Consider the following 26627-nt stretch of genomic DNA (forward strand, 5'->3'; position numbering starts at 1 on the left):
AATGCAAAAAGTATCAGTTTGGTTTGAAAATTAGAGATTAGAAATTAAAAATATATCCTTCACAGCTGGCCAGTAGGGATGGGCCAATCTTCCAAAAACTGATTCAGGCCAGAAACCCACTAGGAGCGTTTTTCTGAGCAATTGGCGTTTTGAAAACTCTTGCTAATGTAATGCTATGGGGTGATCCCACCTGAGCGAAGTGATTTTATAAAAATCCTCTATAGCATTGCATTAGCACGAGCTTTTTCAAATCACTAGCAATTAGAAATCGCTCCTAGTGGGTTTTTGGCCTCACAAAGCCTTTGGTGAATCATACCACAAAGGTCGAAAAGCTTTGCAAATCTGTAGGCAAAAAAGTCATCAGAGTTTTTTGAAAAAATATGTGTGCATGATACAGCAAATTACATACAATGCATTCGGAAAGTATTCACAGCGCATCACCTTTTACACATTTTGCTATGTTGCAGCCTTATTCCAAAATAGATTAAATTCATTATTTTTTTCTCAGAATTCTACACACAACACCCCATAATGACAACATAATAAAAGTTTACTTGAGGTTTTGGAAATAACCTTCTCCAGATTTGTGTCTTGAGACAACCCTGTCTTGAAGGTCTACAATTCCTTTGGCTTCATGCTTGGTTTGTGCTCTGACATGAACTGTCAACTGTGGGACCTTATAAAGACAGGTGTGTTTCGAAATCATAACCAATCATTAATTTACCACAGGTGGACTCCAATTAAGCTGCAGAAACATTTCAAGGATGATCAGGGGAAACAGGATGCACCTGAGCTCAATTTTGAGCTTCATGGCAAAGGTTGTGAATATACAGTAGCAATAAAAAGTATGTGAACCCTTTAGATTTATATGGATTTCTGCACAAATTGGTCATAAAATGTGATCTGATCTTCATCTAAAGGTGGCCATACAATGGTCGATTTGACATCAGATTAGACCAACAGATAGATCCCTCTCTGATCGAATCTGATCAGAGAGGGATCGTATGGCCACCTTTACTGCAAACAGATTGTGAATCAATTTCAGCCTGAAACTGATCACAATCTGTGGAGCTGCCACTGCTGCCTCCCCTCCCCCCCCCCCCTGCATACATTACCTGTTCCGGCCGGCGCGAGTCCCCTGGTCCCCGCTGTCTCTTCTCCGCTCCGGGCTCCAGATCGTTCCTGCAGCTACTGAACTTCCTGTCCAGGGGAAGTTTAAACAGTAGAGGGCGCTCTACTGTTTAAACTTCCTGCCGGGACAGGAAGTTCTGTGTAGCTACAGCCGGTCCGGAACTCAGCGCGGAAAGAAGAAAGCGGGGACCAGGGGACTCGCGCTGGCCGGAACAGGTAATGTATACTCGCTGTATTGCGTCGGTCGTCGGGCATTCTAACGCCGCTATCGATGCACTCCCGACCCGCCGGCGATCGAGAAAAATCTTCCGCATGGACGGATAGACGGGAACGATCGATTTCGGACGGAAATCGATCATTCTGTCAGCGGTGTGCGCGCCGATTTCACAGCTGTTTCGATCACTGTGATCGAATCGGCCGTATATCGGCGGGAAAATCGTTAGGTGTATGAACCCCTTAAGTCACAACAATAGACAATCACAGTCTGCTTAATCTAATACCACACAAATAATTAAATGTTTCCATGTTTTTATTGAACACACCATGTAAACCTTCACAGTGCAGGTGGAGAAAGCATGTGAACCCCTAGACCAGGCATGGGCAAACTCGGCCCTCCAGCTGTTACGGAACTACAAGTCCTGACTGTGGCTGTCAGACTCCTGCAATGCATTGTGGGACTTGTAGTTCCTTAACAGCTGGAGGGCCAAGTTTGCCCATGCCTGCCCTAGACTAATGACATCTGAAAGAGCTAACTGGAGTGAGGTGTTAGCAAGCTGGAGTCCAATCAAAGAGATGAGAATGAAGGTGTTAGTTACAGCTGCCCTGCCCTATTAAAAACACGCGTACATGCAAAAAGGGCATTGGGAAAAAAGGGCGCCTGGTGTAAACGTTAATCTGAAATATCGTTTATAAAAAATTATATTTTAATATTTCGTTTGCAATAATGTTTTACAAATTCAAATCATTAAATAATGTATATGAAATGTTGTATTGGTAAAACACTATTCTTTGTAATTATAGACGGAAACTTACAATAACGTTTGTATATTTGCAATGATGGTTGTAATTATTATGATTTAAAACTGATTTTACATAAACGATGTTTAAGTACTGTTTGTTAATTTTTTTATTCAACGATTTAACCAGATCAGGATCCAAAAACATATCTTTATGTTTTATACTACTGTCACGTAAGAGCCGTGAGAAAACGCAATCGCAATAGGTTTTTCTGCACCGATCGTCATTGACAACCCAGATTGTATGTTTAGGGATAGCAGGCAGTCAAGCCTGGGGGTCTCTGTTTTCTTCATAGCTGTTAGCAGATTTCTTTTCATTAGAGCCAAGTATGCTCTCTAATAAGACCTGTTTGTGTAATTAACTTGATCAAAAGAAGTTCCTTCATGGGCCAGTGACATCCAAGTGTGAACATGCCCTTCGAAAGGATACCATTTGGTGATTCTAGCAAAAGCAAGCTATCCACACAGCAGGGCTCCAGTCATGGCGGAGCCATCTGTCACGGACGGTTGCGGGGCCACAGGCGCGTCCTGTAACCGCCCGTGAACAAAAAGCGATCGCACTCGATTCCCTGCATCGATTGCGCTTCAAATCGATACAATCTGGGTTGAGTGTGTAGTGGGAGCTGGAGTCCTTTTCTTAGCAGTGAGAGCACCATCCTAAAGGCTGGATGGCTCTTTTGATATGCTAATGAGCCTGGGCCCAGAGAGTCCCTGGCTTCAAGCTGTGTGGATGGCCTATCCATCAGGTATAAGGTGACACCTAGCTGATCTCATGGAGATGTTAATTAACCAAAGGATGCCTAGGTACAGCCAGGCAGGCTACGAATCCACGGGAGGTCTTGACACTTTGCTCCCTAGTAAAGATCAAAGGAAAGTCAGCTGTTAGCAGCTAGAACACACCCTGAATAAACCTGAAGTCTCATGGCATAATCCATAACTTCCCAGATCTGTAATATTTCTGGGGTTCCTGAGATGGCAGCTTCACCAAACGTGGGGGAAGTGTAGCATGAGCCCCGGTGCTGGTTCTGAGGAAGTTTCAGAACATTCTAAGGTAAGGACTGCCAGTTAGGCAGTTTGAAAATGCCCTGATGATACCACAGGGGTCCCACCCCTCATGTCTGGTATCAGGGCGCTGGGTAAATCGAGACAGACCTGAAAATGTTAATAAATCTGCCCTGACCTGTACGGTTCTGTGAGATAGAGCCCATATATGGGTAGATATGATTTCTAGCCCCCAGGATAAGGGGAGGGCTCATCTCATCTTCTAAGGGGGTGTATGGCTCCCCGCCCTCACTCCCTCCTACTGAAGCAGGGGCATAAGAATGGCTGAGGACCCAAACTCAGTGTCCTCCACACTGAAACATCTTGAATTCATCAGATGCCAGCTTGAGGATATGCTGGCATCCACCTGGTCTGAACTCTGAACTCAAATTGAAACCCAGAACTCTGTTTTCCCACAAAAAGGACATCTTTCCAGGAACTAAGTATTTTTCTCCCTTCTTTTATTTTTTATACTGGCTATTACTGTTTTAATAATTGTTGATTTTAATAATTGTCTGTATATATTAATTATTTATATTGCGTGAATAAACGACTTTCTCCAAGTCATTCACTGTCCGCTACCCTGCTTATCAGCACACACACAGAACTGATCCCGGGTCTCTGAAGATACGCTACTGTTTGTTTGTTGTTGGCTAGACAGAATACCGTGTGTTTAACCGTTTTATTCGCAGGACTAGTCAGTCAGTTAGTGGGCTCCACGGTCCCATGGTAACCGCGGTGGTGGCAGTTTACTCTGAACCAGTAGGTGACGTTGTAATTACCCGTGTCTCACAGGCTCCCTTCTGAGTTGTCTGCGGCTAATTCTTAACGGTTCCTGCGCATTGACTGCGACCAGAGTTCGCACGATCTGTGCGCTGGCACCGTTTAGAAGGCTAAGTGCGGTCAGCCACTAGGGCTCCTGTGACAGTGGTGACAGTGTTAGGCAGCGGTTGGGACCTGTGTTGTGCTGAAAGTATCTGCGATAGCGCTAGCGCTATCGAGAAACGAACTAATTCGTTGGTGTAGCTGGAAGGCAATATATTTTTTATATATACAGAGAGACTGTGTAGCCAGTACCCCTCCCCAAAAGTTTTATTTTATTTGGCGTGGAAATGTCCGGGAACTACAAGAAAATGTGCCTGGCGGACCTGCAAAATCTTTGACAAGAGAGAGGCATTGATGTCGGCCGCAAGAAACAAGGGGACCTGGTAACGGAATTGTTTCAATGGGATACCCAGCAACTGCGGGAGCCGGGAGTGTCCGCTGAAGTGGATACCAGCCCATCTGACAATCGAGGGGAACCAGAGACTGAGACTCCTGACCGTACAGAGGTTGTGCATCCTGAGGGCCCTGCATCAACAGTTACGCAGGAGAATGTCAGTGTGGACCCCAACCCCAGAGTTTCTGAAAATACTCGCCCGGAACTGGCCAGTACTGGACTGTCCAGGGGTGCTGACCCGGTAATGCAGCAGGCATTACAAAAGCTGATGGAGACTGACCTGGACAAGTACCTGCAGTACATGGCGGAGCAAAAACGAGAGGAACGGGAGCGGCAAGCCGCTGCTGCTGCTGCAGAACGCCACGCGGAGAGGGATGCCGCTGAGCGGGAACGCCAACGACAGCATGAGCTAAACATGGCAAAAGTGCAACAGGCCAGCCGGAGTTCACCGCCCAGCCTCCCTGCTGAAGGAGCTGCACCACCCGTAAGTGCAAAATTTAAATTTGCTAATATTGAAAAAGACACAGACATTGACTTGTTTTTGCGGTCTTTTGAAAAAGCATGCCGTCAGTATCGTCTGTCCCAAGACCAGTGGGCCAGACATCTGACACCTTTGCTGCACTACAAAGCGCTTGATGCCTTCGCAGAATTGCCTGCGGAGAAGGATAATGATTATGCTGCTATAAAAGACGCTATCATTACTAAGTACCAGCTGACGCCAGAAGCCTATCGGAAAAAGTTCAGGGCCTGGCAGAAAAAGCCTTCTGATTCGTACCGAGATGTGGCCAGCAGCTTGCTCACCACACTCCGCCAGTGGACACTAGGCCTCACCAAAGGGTCTTATGATGTCCTGGAGGACTTGATAGTCCTGGAACAATTTCTGAACATTTGCCCTGCTGATGTACACCAGTTTGTGCTAGAACGCAGGCCGGCTTCAGCAACTGTCGCTGCAGACCTTGCTGAGACTTTTGTAACTACCCGGGTGGCTGATACCCGCAGAACTGTCCCATCCAGCTGGAGAGGAGGTCAGCCCAATACCTCGGCAGACCCTCCTGCCCCTGTGAGCCGTCCGCCACAGAGGCCACCCAGCGCAGCTGCTGCACCCAGGCCTGCAGCCTCTGGAGAGGTCACCTGTCACTACTGCCACAAGACGGGACACATGAAGTTCACCTGTCCGGAGCGGAGGCAGACCACCCCAGCACCTGGACCACCCGCACCTCGCCCGCGGCAGACACCCCCCGCCAGTGTACCCCAACCAGGAGCCGCATCCAACCTGATGTTTGCCAAGGGGGCAGGGAACTCCCCCATCACAAGCAATCACCAGCTGGTTACGGTGAATGACCAGCTTGTCAGTGGTTTCCGTGACACCGGAGCAGATGTCACTCTGGTGCGTGCACACCTTGTCCCCGCAGAGGCCATCATTCCTGACCAGTACCTCACCCTCACTGGAGTGGGGGGCACTCTTTCTCACATTCCCCAAGCCCGGGTGTCCATCGACTGGGGGGTGGGGGTCCACGAGAAGGTTGTTGGGATCCTGGACCAACTGCCGGTCCCTGTTTTGCTGGGGACCGACTTGGGCACGCTGGTGTCGTACTATGAACCTGCACCACGCCCTGTGGAATGCCAGGACGGAGACGGACTCTCTGCCCACACCCAGGTACTTTGCACCCAGGGGCAAGAACAGGGGGGAGGTGGGTTGAACGTGCCCAGTTCACGGGTACCTGTGGTTGATGTACAAACTGTCTGTGATGAAAATGTTCCTGTTACTGTTATTAATGCTTGTGACAATGATGTAGGTAATGCCAATATGTGCCACTCTGAAGGGATACCTGTGCTAGCGGTAACACGCAGCCATACTGCTCAGACCCTGAGCTCAGAACAGGTAGAGGAGGTCCCGGCCTCCTCCCCCTCCTCTGACCACAGGGATGGTACCCTTCAGCCACTAGCCTCATACGCCACGGGCCAGCTGGCTGAGAGTGAGAGTGCTGCATTTGTGCAAGCACTCCAGACTGACCCTAACCTCGAGGCCCTCAGAAAACAGGCTTCTGAGCCCCTCACAGACGAGGCTACGTTCAAGGTATACTGGGAAGGTGGGAAGTTGTACAGTGAGCCTGTACACCCCACCGAAGGTGAAATGGGGATGGGTACCAAGTTGCTTGTGGTACCTAGTGCCTTCCGGGGGCATGTGCTGAAGTCCGCACATGACATTCCCCTGGCCGGGCACTTGGGGATCCACAGGACCCTTGATCGTATCCGGGGACATTTCTACTGGCCTCAAATGCGGATAGATGTGACGAACTACTGCCGCTCATGTACCATTTGCCAAAAGGTAAAAAGGGCTGGGAATCCCCGCAAAGCTCCCTTGTGTCCACTGCCAATCATAGGTGAGCCCTTTCACAGAGTGGCAGTCGACATAATTGGACCATTGCCCACTCCCAGCAGCAGTGGCAAAAGGTACATCCTGACGGTGGTGGATTACGCCACCCGCTATCCTGAGGCCATGGCACTTTCCTCCCTGAGAGCGGACAAGGTAGCCGACGCGCTACTTAACATTTTCTCCCGAGTCGGGTTCCCTGCGGAGATGCTCTCCGATCAGGGAACCCAGTTTATGTCCGGACTCATGGAGGCCCTGTGCAAAAAGATACAGATGACGCACATTGTCTCCAGTCCCTACCACCCGCAGACCAATGGACTGTGTGAAAGGTTCAACGGGTCGCTGAAGCAAATGCTGACCACGTTTCTTGAGTCGCAAGGTGGGGACTGGGAACGATACCTGCCTCATCTGTTGTTTGCATACAGGGAGGTGCCGCAGGAATCTACCGGGTTCTCCCCGTTCGAGCTCCTGTATGGTAGGAATGTCCGAGGACCCCTACAATTGATGCGGGAGACATGGGAGGGCAAGGGGGACCCCACAGATGTCTCTGTAGTTGATTACGTTCTCAGGTTCAGGGACAAGATGGAGTCCCTCACAGAAATGGTAACGGAAAACATGGCCCAGGCTCAGGCCAAACAAAAACTCTGGTATGACCGCACTGCTGGAGAGAGGTCATTTGAAGTAGGTGACAAAGTGTATGCCCTTCTTCCAGTGAGGCAGAACAAGCTGCAAGCGGCCTGGGAGGGACCCTACACTATAGTGCAACGGTTAAACCCTCTGACATACCTGGTGAACATGGGAGGCAGGAAACAGAAAAGCTTTCATGTCAACATGCTGAAGGCCCACCATGAAAAAACCAAGTATGTGCTGCCAGTGTGCAGCCGGTTAGAGCAGGGAGAGGCAGACCCCCTGTTAGACCTGCTGGCTGACATACGAGATGTGGACAGTGACCTAAGCGTCAACCCACAACTCTCCTCGTCCCAGCAAGAGCAGTTGCAGGAGGTGCTGGGTCCGTACCAGCACACCTTCTCCGGTGTCCCGGGGCGGACCAGTCTGGCAGTGCATCGGGTAGATACGGGCACCCATCCCCCCATCAGGCAATCCGCTTACCGCGTCTCCCCTGAGGTGCAAGCGGACATGCAGAAAGAGGTGAGGGAGATGCTGGAGCTAGGGGTGGTTCAAAAGTCCTGTAGTGCCTGGGCAGCCCCTGTTGTCCTGGTCCCCAAGAAGGACCAGACAACTCGGCTCTGCGTGGACTACAGGAAGTTGAACGCCATCACCACTACAGACGCCTACCCCATGCCTCGCATCGATGAGTTGTTGGATACGCTGGCGTCCGCCAGGTACCTATCAATCATGGATCTGAGCCGGGGGTACTGGCAGATACCACTTGCACCTGACGCGAGGCAGAAGTCGGCCTTCATCACCCCTTTTGGCCTCTTCGAGTTCACGATGATGCCCTTTGGGATGAAGAACGCTCCTGCCACGTTTCAGCGGGCCGTAAACGACCTGCTGGAGGGACTGCAAGGGTTCGCTGTAGCGTACTTGGATGACATTGCGGTGTTCAGCCCCACCTGGGAGGAACACCTCAAACACCTGTCCCAGGTACTAGAGAGGCTGGCCGCAGCCAATCTGACAGTTAAGCCGAGTAAGTGTCAGATTGGTATGACCGAGGTGCAGTACTTAGGTCACCGGGTGGGGGGTAACACCCTGAAACCTGACACGGGAAAGGTTGACGCCATCCTGGCATGGCCTCGGCCTATCACGAAAAAGCAGGTCCAGGCGTTCCTGGGGACCGCCGGCTACTATAGGAAATTTGTTCCAGCCTATAGTACCCTGGCGAAACCCCTGACCGATGCCACTAGCAAGAAACACCCCAAGGTTGTTAGCTGGACCCCCGCTTGCGAGAACGCCTTCCAAGCCTTGAAGCAGGCACTCGCAAGCGCCCCGGTGCTTCAAGCCCCAGACTTCAGTCGTCGGTTTGTTGTACAAACCGATGCCTCTGACTACGGTCTCGGCGCAGTCCTCAGCCAGGTGGATGGAAAAGGAGATGAACACCCTATCCTCTACCTGAGCCGGAAGCTCCTGCCCCGAGAGGTAGCCTACTCCACAACTGAAAAGGAGTGCCTAGCGATCATGTGGGCCCTACAGAAACTACAATCGTATCTGTACGGCCGCTCCTTCACGATCATTACCGACCATAATCCCCTGAGTTGGCTGAACCGCACTGCTGGGACCAATGGCAAGCTCTTATGTTGGAGCCTGTCATTACAGCAGTATGACTTCACGATTCAACACAAGGCAGGCAGCCGACACCAGAACGCCGACGGGCTATCCCGTTGCAACGGGGAACTAGATCAGATCTCGCAGGTTAGCGGCAACGACACACATCTTGCTGATGAATGTCTATCTGCCTTCTCCCCAGGGAGGGCTGTCACGGACGGTTGCGGGGCCGCAGGCGCGTCCTGTAACCGCCCGTGAACAAAAAGCGATCGCACTCGATTCCCTGCATCGATTGCGCTTCAAATCGATACAATCTGGGTTGAGTGTGTAGTGGGAGCTGGAGTCCTTTTCTTAGCAGTGAGAGCACCATCCTAAAGGCTGGATGGCTCTTTTGATATGCTAATGAGCCTGGGCCCAGAGAGTCCCTGGCTTCAAGCTGTTGTGCGGATGGCCTATCCATCAGGTATAAGGTGACACCTAGCTGATCTCATGGAGATGTTAATTAACCAAAGGATGCCTAGGTACAGCCAGGCAGGCTACGAATCCACGGGAGGTCTTGACACTTTGCTCCCTAGTAAAGATCAAAGGAAAGTCAGCTGTTAGCAGCTAGAACACACCCTGAATAAACCTGAAGTCTCATGGCATAATCCATAACTTCCCAGATCTGTAATATTTCTGGGGTTCCTGAGATGGCAGCTTCACCAAACGTGGGGGAAGTGTAGCATGAGCCCCGGTGCTGGTTCTGAGGAAGTTTCAGAACATTCTGAGGTAAGGACTGCCAGTTAGGCAGTTTGAAAATGCCCTGATGATACCACAGGGGTCCCACCCCTCATGTCTGGTATCAGGGCGCTGGGTAAATCGAGACAGACCTGAAAATGTTAATAAATCTGCCCTGACCTGTACGGTTCTGTGAGATAGAGCCCATATATGGGTAGATATGATTTCTAGCCCCCAGGATAAGGGGAGGGCTCATCTCATCTTCTAAGGGGGTGTATGGCTCCCCGCCCTCACTCCCTCCTACTGAAGCAGGGGCATAAGAATGGCTGAGGACCCAAACTCAGTGTCCTCCACACTGAAACATCTTGAATTCATCAGATGCCAGCTTGAGGATATGCTGGCATCCACCTGGTCTGAACTCTGAACTCAAATTGAAACCCAGAACTCTGTTTTCCCACAAAAAGGACATCTTTCCAGGAACTAAGTATTTTTCTCCCTTCTTTTATTTTTTATACTGGCTATTACTGTTTTAATAATTGTTGATTTTAATAATTGTCTGTATATATTAATTATTTATATTGCGTGAATAAACGACTTTCTCCAAGTCATTCACTGTCCGCTACCCTGCTTATCAGCACACACACAGAACTGATCCCGGGTCTCTGAAGATACGCTACTGTTTGTTTGTTGTTGGCTAGACAGAATACCGTGTGTTTAACCGTTTTATTCGCAGGACTAGTCAGTCAGTTAGTGGGCTCCACGGTCCCATGGTAACCGCGGTGGTGGCAGTTTACTCTGAACCAGTAGGTGACGTTGTAATTACCCGTGTCTCACAGGCTCCCTTCTGAGTTGTCTGCAGCTAATTCTTAACGGTTCCTGCGCATTGACTGCGACCAGAGTTCGCACGATCTGTGCGCTGGCACCGTTTAGAAGGCTAAGTGCGGTCAGCCACTAGGGCTCCTGTGACCCCATCCCCTCAGCATTAAACATAAATGTAGTATAGGATTTTTGAGTGTCTAAGGAATACCATGCCCAGGACATTTATGGGAGTTCTATCATTGGATTCATGGGGTCTTGCTGGATATTTTGATACCAGTCTTGGGGGGCCAGGGATAAACCACGACAAAGTATGAAACTTCTAAGGAACTAAACATAATATGGTAATCAAGTTTTTTTTTTCCAACAATGTATTTTTATTATATTTTCAGAAGCAATAATACAGAGAACGGAATTGAAAACATTTGTTAACATACAGCATACAGTTGAGGATAATTCTACATTGCAGTGAGATAGTTAACATGCGTTCCTAGAGTAAGCAAATGTGGAGTAGATGGAGTAGGTGTAATATCAACTTATTGCCGGGTTTACCTTATCTCAGAGCAACCACAAACCTATAAGGCTGGTTGATTAGACCAGGCGCCCAGCTGAACTGGACAATTGGAGCGGTGATCAGGCGATCTACCAATTGTTATGATGGACACGTTTTAGCAGGCCGATGTTTACAATCTAATGAGGCTGAAGTGATATTTAAAGGTGATTTGAGTTGTTTTCAACCTTATAACTAATCATACTAGTAGATTATAGCAACAACAACTAGGTAACATATAAACAGGTGAACAGGTGACTCACTCATTTTATGATTAGAGAACACTTAGCTGTACATTCGAATACATGTATATGGCTACATTGATTTATCTTAATTAAAGGCATTTTAACTGGGTGTTCTGTTAAATTCTAGTAGTCTCGACCTTAAGCGTGTTTCCATCATCATATGTTGCTTGTATGTGCTAAGGAGATTGGAAAATAAGAGAGGCTCAGCAGATTTCCAGTTCTTAGTAATCATAGATTGTGCAGTTAATATCAGATGACATATCTGGGATTTGTGTATGGGGTCTATTTCTTTGTAGTCTAAATGTAGGAGTGCCATACGTGGTGTAAGTAGAAAATTAGGGGCAATGGTTTGCTTAATATATGATTCTACGGCACACCATAGCATTTTACTTGAGGGACAATCCCAAAACATGTGGACTAATGTGCCTACCTGTGTAGCGCATTTCCAGCATTTTGGGGATAGGGTGGGGTTGAATTGCGCTATTTTCCTGGGTGTTAGGTGCCATCTGGTAATTATCTTAATAAATAGTTCCCAGTGGGTATTGCATTTAGAAAGCTTAGTAACTGATCTGATAGCAGAGACTATTTGTGCACTGTCAATTTGTGAGGATAGGTCGTATGACCAAACTTGTGCATATTTATTAAGAGGAGAAACAGAAGGTGCGATTAGATCGTTGTACCATATTGTTATGGAGCCTTGTATAATATGGTAATCAAGTTTGATGTCATATGAACTGTCATATTCTGAGGAATATGAACCTGTGGTTGTGATGTGTGTGCGGGAAGCGTAAGCTGAGATATGAAATATGTCATATTTGGTGGATGACAAATGTCCAACCCAGAAGGGTAACTGCCCTGTCCAGCCCCTGGGCTGAACCTGAGACCCCACCCAAAAATGTGGGTCATTCAAAAGAACTTGACAGGGACTCCTCCCTTGAGTCCTCCACATTCCATCGTCATGAAGGCATGCTGTTGCTCTGAGGACTGAGCAGCGGCCATTTTGTTTGAACTTTGCTTTGGAAAGAACTTCACGTGCTTTCCCAGAAAGGACATATTTTCACCAGAATTTAAGTATTCATATTTTCTTCCCTTTTTATTTTTATACTGTGCTACTATTGTCCCCATAATTATTGATTTTAATGATTTTCTGTATATATTAATTATTTATATTGCATTTATAATAAAATACTTCTAAAAGTAATTTATTTTTCGGCTACGCCTACTATTCAGCAACACAAAACGAATCCAAGCCTTCCGAAGAGTCGCTACTACTGTTAGCTAGATAAAATAGAGTGTGCTTTAACCGTTTTATTTGCAGGTATTAGTATCAGTGAGGTTAGGTCTCCTGCCCTTCTGCAGGAGTGGTGGCAGTTCTATACCCTGAAATAGTGTGTAATTTGTGTTACTGTAACTCACAAGCTCCTTTCTAGCCGGTCTGCTTCCAAAATTCCAGTGGTTTCTGCACACCGATTGCGACCACAGATTGCATGGTCTGTGTGCTGATTGGAAGGCATTGTGCAGTCCGGCCACCAGGGGGCGTGTGACAACTACTATAAAGTTTCTAAACGATATTTTGTAACAATTTTTATTATCAAATTGATAAACCTTTAAAAAGTAATTTAGTAAAGATTAAAACTTAATTCACATATTTCAAAAAAAATCAAATCATTAAAAATGTAAGTACGTTCGTAAAAACTGTAGTAAAACATTAGTAAATATTACTAACATTTTACTACAACTTAACCTAACCCTACTCTCACACAGAACCCTCCCTCTACCTATCCCTAACCCTTAGACCCCTCTGGTGGTGCCTAACCCTAAGACCCCTCTGGTGGTGCCTAACCCTAAGACCCCCCTGGTGGTGCCTAACCCTAAATCTCCCCTGGTGGTTCCTAACCCTAAGACCCCCCTGGTGGTGCCTAACCCTAAATCTCCCCTGGTGGTGCCTAACCCTAAGACCCCCCTGGTGGTGCCTAACCCTAAGTCCCCCCTGGTGGTGCCTAACCCTAAATCTCCCCTGGTGGTGCCTAACCCTAAATCTCCCCTGGTGGTGCCTAACCCTAAGACCCCCCCCTGGTGGTGCCTAACCCTAAGTCCCCCCTGATGGTGCCTAACCCTAAATCTCCCCTGGTGGTGCCTAACCCTAAGATCCCTCTGGTAATGCCTAACCCTAAGACCCCCCTGGTGGTGCCTAACCCTAAATCTCCCCTGATGGTGCCTAACCCTAAGACCCCCCCTTTGTGGTGCCTAACCCTAAGACCCCCCCTTGTGGTGCCTAACCCTAAGACCCCCTGGTGATGCCTAACCATAAATCTCTCCTGGTGGTGCCTAACCCTAAGACCCCCTGGTGGTGCCTAACCCTAAGATCCCCTGGTGGTACCTAACCCTAAGACCCCCCTGATGGTGCCTAACCCTAAATCTCCCCTGGTGGTGTTTAACCCTAAGACCACACTGGTGGTGCCTAACCCTAAATCTCCCCGGTGGTGCCTAACCCTAAATCCTCCCTGGTGGTGCCTAACCCTAAATCCCCCCTTAGTGATCGCTTTATTGTTTGAATAATAATGTTTCACAAATAATGACTGTAAAAAATATATTACAATGTTCTTACTGATTGCGTTATTATGTGGATAATAATGTTTTACAAAAAGTACGTGATAGCATTTTAAACAATGTTTTAGTTAAATACGATAGATATGTTTAGTATGTATGTAAACAATATTCGTCAGATTCACCTATTGCTCGGTTTATCAGATGGATAATAGTGTTTTATAAGTATTAAGTGTGAAAAACAACATATTACGATTTTGTTGTTGCGCAGTTTATTTTGTGGATAATAATGTTTTACAGAGTGTTAATTAAAAAAAAGTATATTACGATTTATTTGTTGTTCGCTTTATATGTTGAAAATAATGATTTATGAAAGGTTATTATTTAAAAATTACATTACGATTTAGCTAAAAACTATAAATGAGTATCATTTTATGTGTAAACGTTACTGGTCGCCGGCGAAGTTGGGAAATATAAATTATAACGGATGAAGTTTGAAAATGTAAATTATCACGGGCGCCCTTTTTTCCTGTTCAGCGCCCGTCAAACGATATTTAATATGGGAGTCAATGGCGGTGCGCTTTTTGTCCACCTGCCTCATGCGCCCAAATTTCCTGTCGCCAAAAAACACACAGCAGTCTTGGGTTTGCTTTTCCCAAGAAGCATTGCCTGATATGAATGATGCCTCGCACAAAAGAGCTCTCAGAAGACCTACGATTAAGAATTGTTGACTTGCATAAAGCTGGAAAAGGTTATAAAAGAATCTCCAAAAGCCTTGCAGTTCATCAGTCCACAGTAAGATAAATTGTCTATAAATGGAGAAAGTTCAGCACTGCTGCTACTCTCCCTAGGAGTGGCCATCCTGTAATGATGACTGCAAGAGCACAGCGCAGAATGCTCAATGAGGTGAAGAAGAATCCTAGAGTGTCAGCTAAAGACTTTCAAAAGTCTCTGGAATATGCTAACATCCATGTTAGCGAATATATGATAAGTAAAACACTGAACTCATGGGAGTATACCACAGAGGAAGCCACTGCTGTCCAAAAAAAACATTGCTGCATGTATAAAGTTTGCAAAAGAGGGGGGGGGCGTGGCCTGAAGCTCATGGCGTGAGGATGCGTGGTGGCCGAGCTCCCGTCCAGCGGCACATTTACAAGCATCTTGACCACTTTTAAGTGTACCGTTCCGGTCCCTAAAGTGACTATTACCCCTTCTGAAGTGCTGGGCCAGGAGATAGCGGATTCCCGAGCCTCGCAGGCTGCGGTCAAACTGGAAAAGTTTCGCCGAGACCACGACAGCACGAGCCAGGATGGCGTCGCAACATCAGACTCACAAGCTCCAGCCGATAACACTCCGACACCAGAGCAATCCGAACCCACTCTCGCTCAGGTCCTGCAAGCAATCTCCGACTGCCAATCGTCCCTGACTTCCATTACCTCCACCCTGGAGTCAGTGAAGACGGATGTTACTTTCCTCCGCCAACATCTACGCGTCCTTAAAGACCGCGTAGGTCAAACAGAACACCGCATCAGTGACCTGGAAGACTCTGTACGACCTCTGCAAAAGGAAATGGGACAGAACCAGAAAGGTATAAAATCCATTGCCGACAGGCAAGAGGACCAAGAAAACCGTCAACGCCGCTCCAATGTACGGATCGTGGGCCTCCCCGAAAAGGCCGAAGGCACCGCGCCGGAGCAATTCACAGAAAACCTCCTTAAGAATCTGTTCGGTGAGCATACCTTTTCTCACGTCTTTGTTATTGAACGCGCCCATCGAATCTCTCCTAATGTCTCCGCGCCAGGCCAACCGCCACGCTCTTTCATTTTCAAACTTCTGAATTATAGGGATCGAGATGCTGTACTCCGTGCGGCGTGCGAAAAAGGCCCTATCTCCTATGAAAACACCACCATTTCCTTCTATCCAGACTTCACTGCGGAGGTTCAGAAACAACGTGCCAGGTTTATTAATGCCAAGCGTAAACTTCGCGATGCACATCTCAAATACGCAATGCTATATCCCGCACGCCTCAAGATCTTAACCGATGAAAAATCCTTCTTCTTTACTGAACCTGAAGATATTATCACCTGGCTTGAAACCCGTGCCCGGAGTTCCGCCCGTACCTCACCTCAACGCTGAACTACTACCTTGACTACCGGGTAACTATTATTTTAAACACTGGCATACATACAATCCCTACAGTATGTTTCAGCAATTCCTCTTCACTGCTGCTATAATATACTGCATGAATACATGTGCAAACATGACTTTGTCTCAAGACATATTTTGCAGAGCTTTAAAACCTGTCATGCATTGTAGGGAAACCTACTGGGTGGGCTGATCTGCTCATCTCTGAATCCGGAATAGTCACGCTTCTGTCCTATGCCTAATGGTAAACCCCTGCAACAAGCTGGCAGACTCTGAGTTCTACTACTAACCCCCACAAGACTTGATCGGGGTCCCTCCACTCATATACCCCTATTTTTCATAACTACGTTATATATTTTGTGGGTTTTGCGTTGCCCTATGTTTACCTTTATAATGTGAATTTATTTGCTGATTATTACATTTGAAATACTACCCTAAATGTACACCAAGCCTGATTCTTGGTCTCCCCTGTAACTTTATCAGGTTTTCCCTTAGCTAATAACCCTTTAATCAGTCCTGCTGTGATATTACTCCTTTTAGTATATATTCCAGTTTATATATCCATGTACCTGAGCCCAGTAAAGTATCACCTTATATATATATATGTTATCACATATGCTCACTTGATTTTAGGACACTAGTGCCAGGTCTTTCATACCCTTTAATATGCTGGACGGCGCTGCCTCCTATCGTCCTGTCACCACCCCACCCACTCTCCTTAGCTTTATACATAGAGTGTCCCCGCACAGATCAGTACGCTTCCGAGTGTTCTAGAATGGGCCCTAGACCACCCATCTGATTTGTTATGCGTTCTGATTGGGTAAAGGCTTCACTTACCAGTTACAGTGAAGCAGGGTGTTTATTGTTTTTGTTGTTGTTATATTTTATGTTACTCATTGACCAAGCTGTTAAATGTACAATTCCTTTGAATGTACCCAATGTACTCCCCCCTTCCCCTCTGACTTATATGTTCCTAAATGGCATCCACTGTTGCTGCTCTTAAAATAATTTGCTGGAACGTGAGAGGGCTTAACAATCCGATAAAGAGATCAAATATTCTCAACTACATAAATAAACATAAACCAGACATATTGGTGTTGCTCGAGACACACATCACTGGCAGTAAATCTAAATCTCTTGTGTGCCACTGGGTGGGCAAAGCCTTTCATTCAGACTTCACCCAATACTCCAGGGGCGTATCTGTACTAATTAAGAAATCTACCCCATTTCACTTAATTACTTCCCAAACTGATCACTTTGGCCGATATGTCTTTTTACATGGCCTTCTACATGAGAAACTAATCTCTATGCTGGCCTTCTACATCCCTCCCCCCTACTCCTCATCCCTCCTTAAAGAAGGCCTGCGCTTTATTTCCAATCTTCCCCAGTGTCCAGGTATATGAATGGGAGACTTCAATATGGTATGCAATCCATCCTTACATCGCCACCCAGCGACCACTAACAAGCTCACTGCCTTTTCTCTCCTGATGTCTGAGATGTCACTACATGACATCTGGCGTCTCCTCAACCCAAATGCCCAACAATTTACCTGCTTTTCAGCAACTTACAACTCTCTTTCCAGGCTGGATAATTTTTTTGTGACCAGTAATTTACTGCCACTGGTGAACGATATTACTTTTCTACCTCGAATTGTCTCGGACCACTCCCCAATTTGTCTGTCCCTGGCATGGAATGAATCTCCTACTGATTTCGTATGGAAATTTAATCCATTTTGGCTCACCTTGTTCCCCTCGGAGGATTGGCTCATAGACAAATTATACCCTTACTTTGACGCCCATAGGGAAGAATCTAATAAAGCGCTGGTCTGGGACACTTTTAAGCCATACCTACGTGGCCTCCTCTCCAGTGCTGTATCTCACTACAAAAGGCAATCCAATAAAACTATTCTAACTCTACAAACCCAAATTCCCTTGTTGGAACAGATTTATGTTGCCAATTCCTCTGAGGCGAATGAAAGAGCGTGGAAAAAAGCACAAACTCAACTTTCCCTCCTGCTCAAGGAAAAATAACAAGCTAAAGCCTTCTTTCACAAACAAACCTTCTATGAGCAGGGGGAAAAGACAGGTACTATATTGTCCAGATTGGCCAAAGACAGATCCACATCAGGACACATCCACTCCATTAAAAATGACTCCAACATAGCAATTACAGGTCCCAAGCCTATAAATAAGCGTTTTGCCACATATTTTCAGGATTTATACACCTCCAAATCTGAGTTTACACGTGAGGACGCCGAGATCTTCCTTTCAGAAATAACCCTCCCCCGATTATCCCCAGAAGATGTGGAAATATTGGATGCCCCTATCACCTCCGATGAAATAGACTTAGCTATCCATTCCCTCCCTAATAAGAACAGAACAGAAACTTTCAGGAGGAGCACCAATAATAGGATGAACTTGACGTGTGCCACGGTCAAGGCCTCAGTGCCATTAGAGACCAACAACAGTCCAATCACAAGTAAGACCGGCACCACTGGAGATGAGTAGTATTTATAAGCTCTTTAATCACACAGACATGGCTTCAGCAAGACAGACGCTGTTTCGGGCATAGCCCTTTCTCAAATTGCAACAGCCTCCCTAATAAGAAGGCACCCGGTTTGGATGGTATCCCTAGTGAAGTGCTCAAAAGATTTTCCGAGATTACCTCAACCTCCCTCCTGCAAACCTTTCAACATGCATTTGAACAAGGTACCCTCCCCTCCACCATGCGGACGGCTTTGATCGTACTGATCCCCAAACCTGGAAAGGATTTATCACTCTGCGATTCATATCGCCCGATTTCCCTACTCCCAACAGATGTTAAAGTCTTAGCCAAAATTCTTGCCACCCGACTAAACAAAGTTATTTTATCCCTTGTACATGGTGATCAGACCGGCTTTATGCCAGGAAAAAAAACATCACTCAATATTCGACGACTGTTTGCCAACATTCAAGTTCCCCATGATAACCGTGGCAAACGCATAGTTGTTTCCCTAGACGCTGCCAAAGCATTTGATGTGGTCGAATGGCCATTTCTATTTGCTACCCTTTCCAGGGTTGGGTTCGGCGACAACTTTATCCGCTGGGTACAAATCCTTTATAGCAACCCCTTAGCTCAAATCTGTACAAACTCCAATACCTCTGACCCATTTCCTATAGGCAGAGGGACTAGGCAAGACTGTCCCCTTTCCCCCTTGTTATATGCCTTGTCCACTGAACCACTTGCTTGTAAAATACGAAAACACCCTAATATCATTGGATTTAAAATTGGTGGCCTAGAAGAAAAAATAAGTCAGTACGCTGATGACACTATCTTATACTTAGCTGACCCCTATAACTCCTTAGCCACTGCATTTAATCTTATCTCTGAAATGGGCGAGTACTCAGGCCTGTCCATTAATTGGAGCAAGTCTGCCATCCTGTGTCTGGACAACCTGGAGATCTCTGCGTCCTCACTTCCCTGTCCTCTACAAATTGTTACCTCTTTTAAATATCTGGGTGTTGTGGTTCGGGCCTCCCCATCTGATTATTATCTGGACAACGTGGCCCCCCTTATCCAATACACCCGTGACAAACTCTCTTCCTGGACAAAACTCCCCCTCTCGGTTATGGGACGAGTCAATTTAATTAAAATGGTTTTAATGCCCAAAATTCTATATATACTTCACAATTCCCCCATACAGCTGCCCACTGCCTTTTTCAAACAACTAAGATCCCTGATGCTTTCTATCGTTTGGAATAAATCCCGTGCTAAACTTAAATATACTATACTACAATGCCCCACTACGCTAGGAGGTGTAGCCTTACCCTCTCCCTTCTTATACTATCTGGCATCCCAATTAGAACAAATCTCCCACTAATTTACATCTAACTCACTACAATCCCCCGAATTATTGGGGTTTTCTGCCACAGAACAAGCAAACAATTTACCGTTCGCTCTCCTTAAGGGCACCCTCACTCATAGAGACCCCGCTAACACTATCTTGATCCAAGCCACACGTACCTGGCATGAAGTAAATAAAAGAATCCCCTCATCCACATGGGAACACTTCACGCCTTTATGGCGGAACCCCAAATTACCAGAATTATCCAAGCTTACCAACGTCTCACATTGGACTGACAAAGGCATACAATACCTTGGTCAGGTCCTCCATAACAAACGCCTCCTCCCTTTTGAAGCTCTATCTGCCAAATTCTCCCTTCCCCACCACCTCCAATATATGTACTTCCAATTACAGCACGCCATGCAGGCTCAGTTTCCCTTAGGTTTCCCCTTAACTGGCACTTCTCTTGTCATGGAAGCCATTAAAGATGGACCGTTAAATCACCATATTGGTGCTCTCTACTCTATATTATCAGAACATCTGGCTAATCCAGTGGTAGAACAATCTAAAAATAAATGGGTACAACAGGGAATTCAGATAGACGATGAGGAATGGGAAGATAGCCTTTTAGCTGTCAAGCAAGTATCTCCATGTATCAAAGATCGCCTCACACAATTGTACATCACTCACCAAAGCTACCTTATCCCCAGCCGCATCTCTAAATTTAACCCTAATACCTCCAATCATTGCCCCAAATGCAACGCTTTTAACCCCACCTTTGTGCACCTTCTGTGGCAGTGCCCCCCAATAGCTGACCTCAGGAAGCAGGTGGTTGACTTCCTTCATGACGTAATGGGATCACCGATTGCCCTAGACATTACGAGCTGCATACTAAATATCTATGATGAAGACACTAACAAATTTGACAAAACCTTTTTAATAGAATCCACCTTTATGCTCAAACAATGTATAGCATTCAGATGGCTCTCTCCAACCCCTCCCACATACGCTGACTGGCGTAGCAGGGTTAAAAATTCCTTGCCTCTTAAAAAACTAGTATACCATCACAGAGGTTGCCCCTCGAAATTTAATAAAATATGGGATCGTTGGATTGAAAATCCAGGCAGCTAACAATGTCTAAATTACAAATGTTTATGTTGTTGTTTACTCCTTCTCTGTCATAGTATCTATTTACTCGGATACTTCTCTCCTTATTCCCCTCCTTATCCCCTCCCCTCTCTCTCCACGCTCATACCCACCTCTGGATGCCATTGGGACTCCTCTTCTTGACCCTCCTTCTTCTCATCTCCTTCCCCCTTTCTGCACTCCCTACAAAGTCATCGAGATAATGGTACTATTGTATAAATTCCACTTTTATACTATTTGTAATACTTACCTGTTGTCCAATTATACTCAAAGATTTTATACTGTATTTCCTGTACCACCCCTGTTTTATATTTCAATAAAACTTTTGGTCAATGAAAAAAAAAAGTTTGCAAAAGAGCACCAGGATGTCCCACAACAGTACTTGCTAAATATTCTATGGACAGATGAAACCAAAGTTGAGTTGTTTGGGAAAAAAACACACAACGCTATGTGTGGAGAAAACAAGGCACAGCACACCAATATCAAAACCTCATCCCAACTGTGAAGTATGGTGGTGGAGGCATCATGGTTTGGGGCTGCTTTGCTGCATCAGGACCTGGACGGATTGCTATTATCGAAGGAAAAATGAATTTCAAAGTTTATCACCACATTTTGCAGGAGAACTTAAGGCCATCTGTCCACCAGCTGAAGCTCAGCAGAAGATGTGTGTTGCAATAGCGCAACGACCCAAAGCATAGAAGTAAATCAACAACAGAATGGCTTATACAGAAGAACATATGCCTTCTGGAGAGGCCCAGTCAGAGTCCTGACCTCAACCCGATTGAGATACTGTGGCATGACCTCAAAAAAGTGATTTACACCAGACATCCCAAGAATATTGCTGCACTGAAACAGTTCTTTAAAGAGGAATGGTCAAAAATTACTCCTGCCCATTGTGCACGTCTGATCTGCAACTACAGGAAACGTTTGGTTGAAGTTATTGCTGCCAAAGGAGGATCAACAAGTTATTAAATCCAAAGGTTCACATACCTTTTCCACCTGCACTGTGAATCTTTACATGGTGTGTTCAATAAGAACATGGAAACATTTATTTGTGTGATATAAGTTTAAACAGACTGTGGTTGTCTATTGTTGTGACTTAGATGAAGATCAGATCACATTTTATGACCGATTTGTGCAGAAATCCATATAATTACAAAGGGTTCACATACTTTTTATTGCTACTGTATGTACATGTGCTTTCTCATTTTTTTTTTTTTTTTTTTTTTTATAAATTTGCCAAAGTCTCAAGTAAACTTTTTCACATTGTCATTATGGCATGTTGTGTGTAGAATTCTGAGGGAAAGAAATAATTTAAAGGGGAACTGAAGTAAGAGGTATACAGAGGCTGCCATATTTATTTCCTTTTAATCAATACCAGTTGCCTGGTAGCCTTGCTCGTCTATTTATCTGCTGTAGTGTCTGAATAAAACCAGAAACAAGCATGCAGCTAGTCTTGTCATATCTGACTTTAAAGTCTGAACCACTGAAACACCTGATCTGGTGCATGCTTGTTCAGGGGCTATGGCTAATAGTATTAGAGGCAGAGGATCAGCAGGGCTGCCAGGCAACTGGTATTGCTTAAAAGGAAATAAACATGACAGCCTCCATATACCTCTCTCTTCAGTTCCCCTTTAATCCATTTTGGAATAAGGTTATAACATAACAAAATGTGGAAAAATTGATGTGCTGTGAATACTTTCCTGATGCACTGTATGTCTGTTCTGCTTTTTCCCATGAACACAGCTGATGTTCCTCTTTGTACCAGTTTTCATGATTTCCAGATACTGCCGTGACCTGGACTGCTTGGCTACTCCTGAGCCACTGAAAAAAGTTAAAGAACTAAACTTGGTTCTCTGTTTCAAGAAGTTTGCTAACAGTGATGTTTACCTGTTGTTGTTTCCAGTCATTTGCTTCAATATTTGGCAGTAGATTTCATCTCTCAGCGCCTCTTCACGTATAGGCCCTGAGAATATCTGATCTGTGAGCTCCACTGGAGAATGGGACTGCTTCGATGGATAGTCACCCATGTACTTCATGATGGGTAACTTTTGTTAAGGATTAACAACGTATAGAAAATTGCATACTACAGTATGATAGTATGAATAAGCATTTAGTATTAATGTTGCTACTATAAAGCTTTATTAGTCAAACACAGCTGTTTGCCCTGTTTATTTATATTGGATTGCCTCTTTGAGTTCTGACACTGTGCAGTGCAGTGAGTTCTGTGAAACCAGTGTCTCCACAAGAACAAGATGCTTAAAGGGATCCAAGCAGCTATTTTTCTGCAGTTTGTGTTGGTTTCTAATAGCTGTAGGACGTGCCATTTACTCCCTCCCCTTCATTCTTCCTTTATTTATTTAGGGGAAGATGTGAACGTAATTAAGTGGGACTCTCTAAACTGTTTGAAGTACAGTGTCCTAGCGCCCCACCCCCCTGCTGATGAAAACTTTTGTTTGCTCATTACTACTGCTAATTACAGCAATCCTTATCTGCCTACTCTTTCTGCAGACGGCAGGCCGCAAAAGTAGTGCAATAAAAGCCTCTAACAAACATTTAAATGTAAAAAAAAAAGAGTTCGAATGGAATTTTTCTGGATAACTAGCCACATTGTTAGTATGCATTTTTAATGTGATAATGAGATGCCATATGTGCTAAAAATGGTGATTGGTTCACTTTAATGCAAAGAACTGGTGTTGCCTTTCATATACAATCCGACTGGTTGGTCGTCACTCACCTGAACACCTTCTGCATTTTGACTGCCCTCTCTGAGCACACTGAACCCCTCCCCCTTTACCCACTAGGATATTTATTTCTCTCCTTACACTTCCTCTCCACCCACACCTCACCACCCCCCACCCATATATTTCAATAGACGATATCAATTAATGTAAAAATACCACTCAACAATATGTACATTACTCTGAGGACACTCTATTTGTCTCTGTCTTTTCAGCGTGTACTCCTATTTGTTATTGCCTGAGGAAGCAGGAATATACCTGCGAAACGCGTTGCATGGTTGTCTGGAGTATATAAATAAACCTGTTGTTATTAAAAAGCTGACAGTATCTTGTCTACTTCAAGGAGGCGAGTCCACCACCACCTTCTGAGGAATTTTAAACTTTTTAGTACCTTTTATGCTGCTGGCGCCTCGGTTTACTCTTATATTACCCAATCTCTTTTTTCCTGATCTACAGAGAGCGACTTTTAATCCTGAGTGAGGACAGGTCTAATCTCCTCTGCTGCCTGTACAGTGGTTACCTAGGAGGTAACCCACTTTTGTGAGTATACACACTATATACTTTTCATTCCTATTGTTTTGCTTACTACACTATATTGGTCTCTCGATGTCCCCACTTTTATTTACCATCTAATAAATAACCATGTCTTATTTTCTAATTAAAGAGAACCAGAGACGAAGCACCCTCATGTATTTCACCATATATATCAATTATGCATGTAGAAGAAAGAAAGCCCATATGTACAGCACCACTCTAGAGATATATTAAATTGTTATAAATTTATTAGCAAGAATTAACATCTGATAATTGACACATTGGAAAGTTCAATATATAAAAACACTTAAAAAGACCACATTGTCCTAGAATTCCAGCTGCAATAGTTGATATCCATCATACTAATAAATGAATAATTACTTGCAAATATAAAGAAATAAGAATCAATAAAATGTAAATAAATACCAACTTGGTGGGCTACAATGTAGAGCCCACCAGTGGTAGAACCCGGGTTCAGTATTACCTAAAGTGCATATAACATGTGAATACAAATATATATATTGAAAGTGCTAAGTGCAAAAAATATACATTAATGTGCAAATATTGAACTGCAAAAACTGTTGATCACTGATAATAGGAGCAGCCCAAGGATAGAGTGCATAGAGCGTGAGAAATAACAGTGAGAAGCAAGATACTTAGCCCAGGTAATAGAATGTAGGCAGCTGGAGCAAGACTGGGGACCCCTCAGACATTCCACCAGGTTCGCGAGCGTCACCTCGCTTTGAGAGGAGAGGACACCTAGCTTTGTGAACGCCAGTCTTGGGAGGTCTGCTTGGGAGGTCACTGATTCTTACAGGGCCACCTGGGAGGAGGGGTTAGCTAAATGCTCGATCATTGTAATTGACATGCTAATAGAGCATGATGAGAAATTAATGGCCATAAGGAAAGGGGAGCTCAAAACACTTGAAACTAAATTGATGGCCTTAAACAGAAACACCATTGTCCAGCCCTTTCTCAGTCAACTAAGAACTGACATGGATAGTTTTGAAAAGTTTATTATAGAGGGTAAACGCAAGAAACTGATGAGAGATCGTCAGGATTATGATAATGGAGCAGCCTACAGGTGGAGACATAGGGGCAATGGGAGAAGACGTAAGAGATACCCCAAACCTAACAAGCCCAAACCCCAGGGGGACCCCCAGCAATTACCCATTAATGGACATAACCCTAGAGTCCCAGTACCCAGTGACACAGCATCAACGAGTGATTTTTTATCGGACAGCGATGCAGACGCAGAAAACGAACTAGGAGGGGCGGCAGGAGGCACAAGAACAGGGCCTTTCAGGGACCCCCAAACCCCAAGAGTGAAACGCTTGAGGGAACAACAGCACATGGATTAAAAGTAATAAACCTCACAGATTACGAACTAACTATGGCTGAACAAAGTGTATTAACAAGGGGACTTACATTCTCACCCACCAAATCCCTAGATAAATTTGAAGTTTTAAAGGACTTATATCTCTTTTGTAGGAAACTTGTATTCAGGAAATACTTTGAGGGAGGCACGGAGGTATTCCCCCACATGGAGACCTTGGATAGACAGGTCTTTGAAGATCTTATGGCATTATTACAAGAAAATCAACAAAACGACATGGTGAGTAATCGGTCACGCCTATTTAGGCCACGCTCTAAGCATACTATACCTTTTGGCTCTTGTCCAGTAGTAAAGATCTTCTTTGAGACGGTGTGGAAGGAGATTGAACGTCTACCGATTATACACAATCAGGGACAGAATTTAAACAAAGAGGAACAGAAAGCCATAAAAAGCTTATCTGATAACGATTCTTTTTTAATTAAGGAATCGGACAAAGGAGGAAACATTGTATTATGGCCCAAGGAGATGTACTTACAAGAAGCATATAAACAGCTCAGGAATATCAACAATTATGTACCCATACCTGGAGATCCAACTGAATATTATAAAGCACTATTAGATGATATCCTGGTGATGGCTAGAAACACAGGTACTATCTCCAAAAAAGAGTTTGAATTCCTCTCAGTAAAACATCCAGTAATACCTACTCTTTATTTATTGCCAAAGGTACACAAAAATGCTATTTGCCCACCGGGCAGACCTATTGTGGCTGGAATTGGAAGTTGAACTGCCCCCTCTTGTGAATTTATAGATTTTTTTCTGCAAAGACATGTGACTAGTCTGGAATCCTATCTGAGGGACAGCTCTGATTTGTTGAAAACCTTGGATGGCCTCACAGTTGTACCAGGTACTGTTTTAGTGTCATTTGATGTCGAGTCATTATACACTAATATCTCACATGAATGGGCCCTAAAAACAACTGCATATTTTCTTAATATGGAGAGTAATCATCAAGGGGACCTT

The 26627-nt window shown here is 45.2% G+C and overlaps 1 protein-coding gene across 10 annotated transcripts in view; it reads right to left on the reverse strand.

Moving 5' to 3' along the window:
- The window catches only part of MYO7B (myosin VIIB), a 196227-nt gene that overhangs the window by 23776 nt on the left and 145824 nt on the right, over window positions 1-26627 (reverse strand). For all 10 annotated transcript variants that reach the window (XM_068280582.1, XM_068280583.1, XM_068280587.1 and 7 more), the window contains one exon: window positions 22884-23037. In XM_068280582.1, the coding sequence (XP_068136683.1) occupies window positions 22884-23037 (154 nt within the window). The remainder of the gene's footprint in view (window positions 1-22883; window positions 23038-26627) is intronic.

This window comes from Hyperolius riggenbachi, chromosome 4 (genome assembly GCF_040937935.1).
Source record: "Hyperolius riggenbachi isolate aHypRig1 chromosome 4, aHypRig1.pri, whole genome shotgun sequence".
NCBI classification, from domain to species: domain Eukaryota; kingdom Metazoa; phylum Chordata; class Amphibia; order Anura; family Hyperoliidae; genus Hyperolius; species Hyperolius riggenbachi.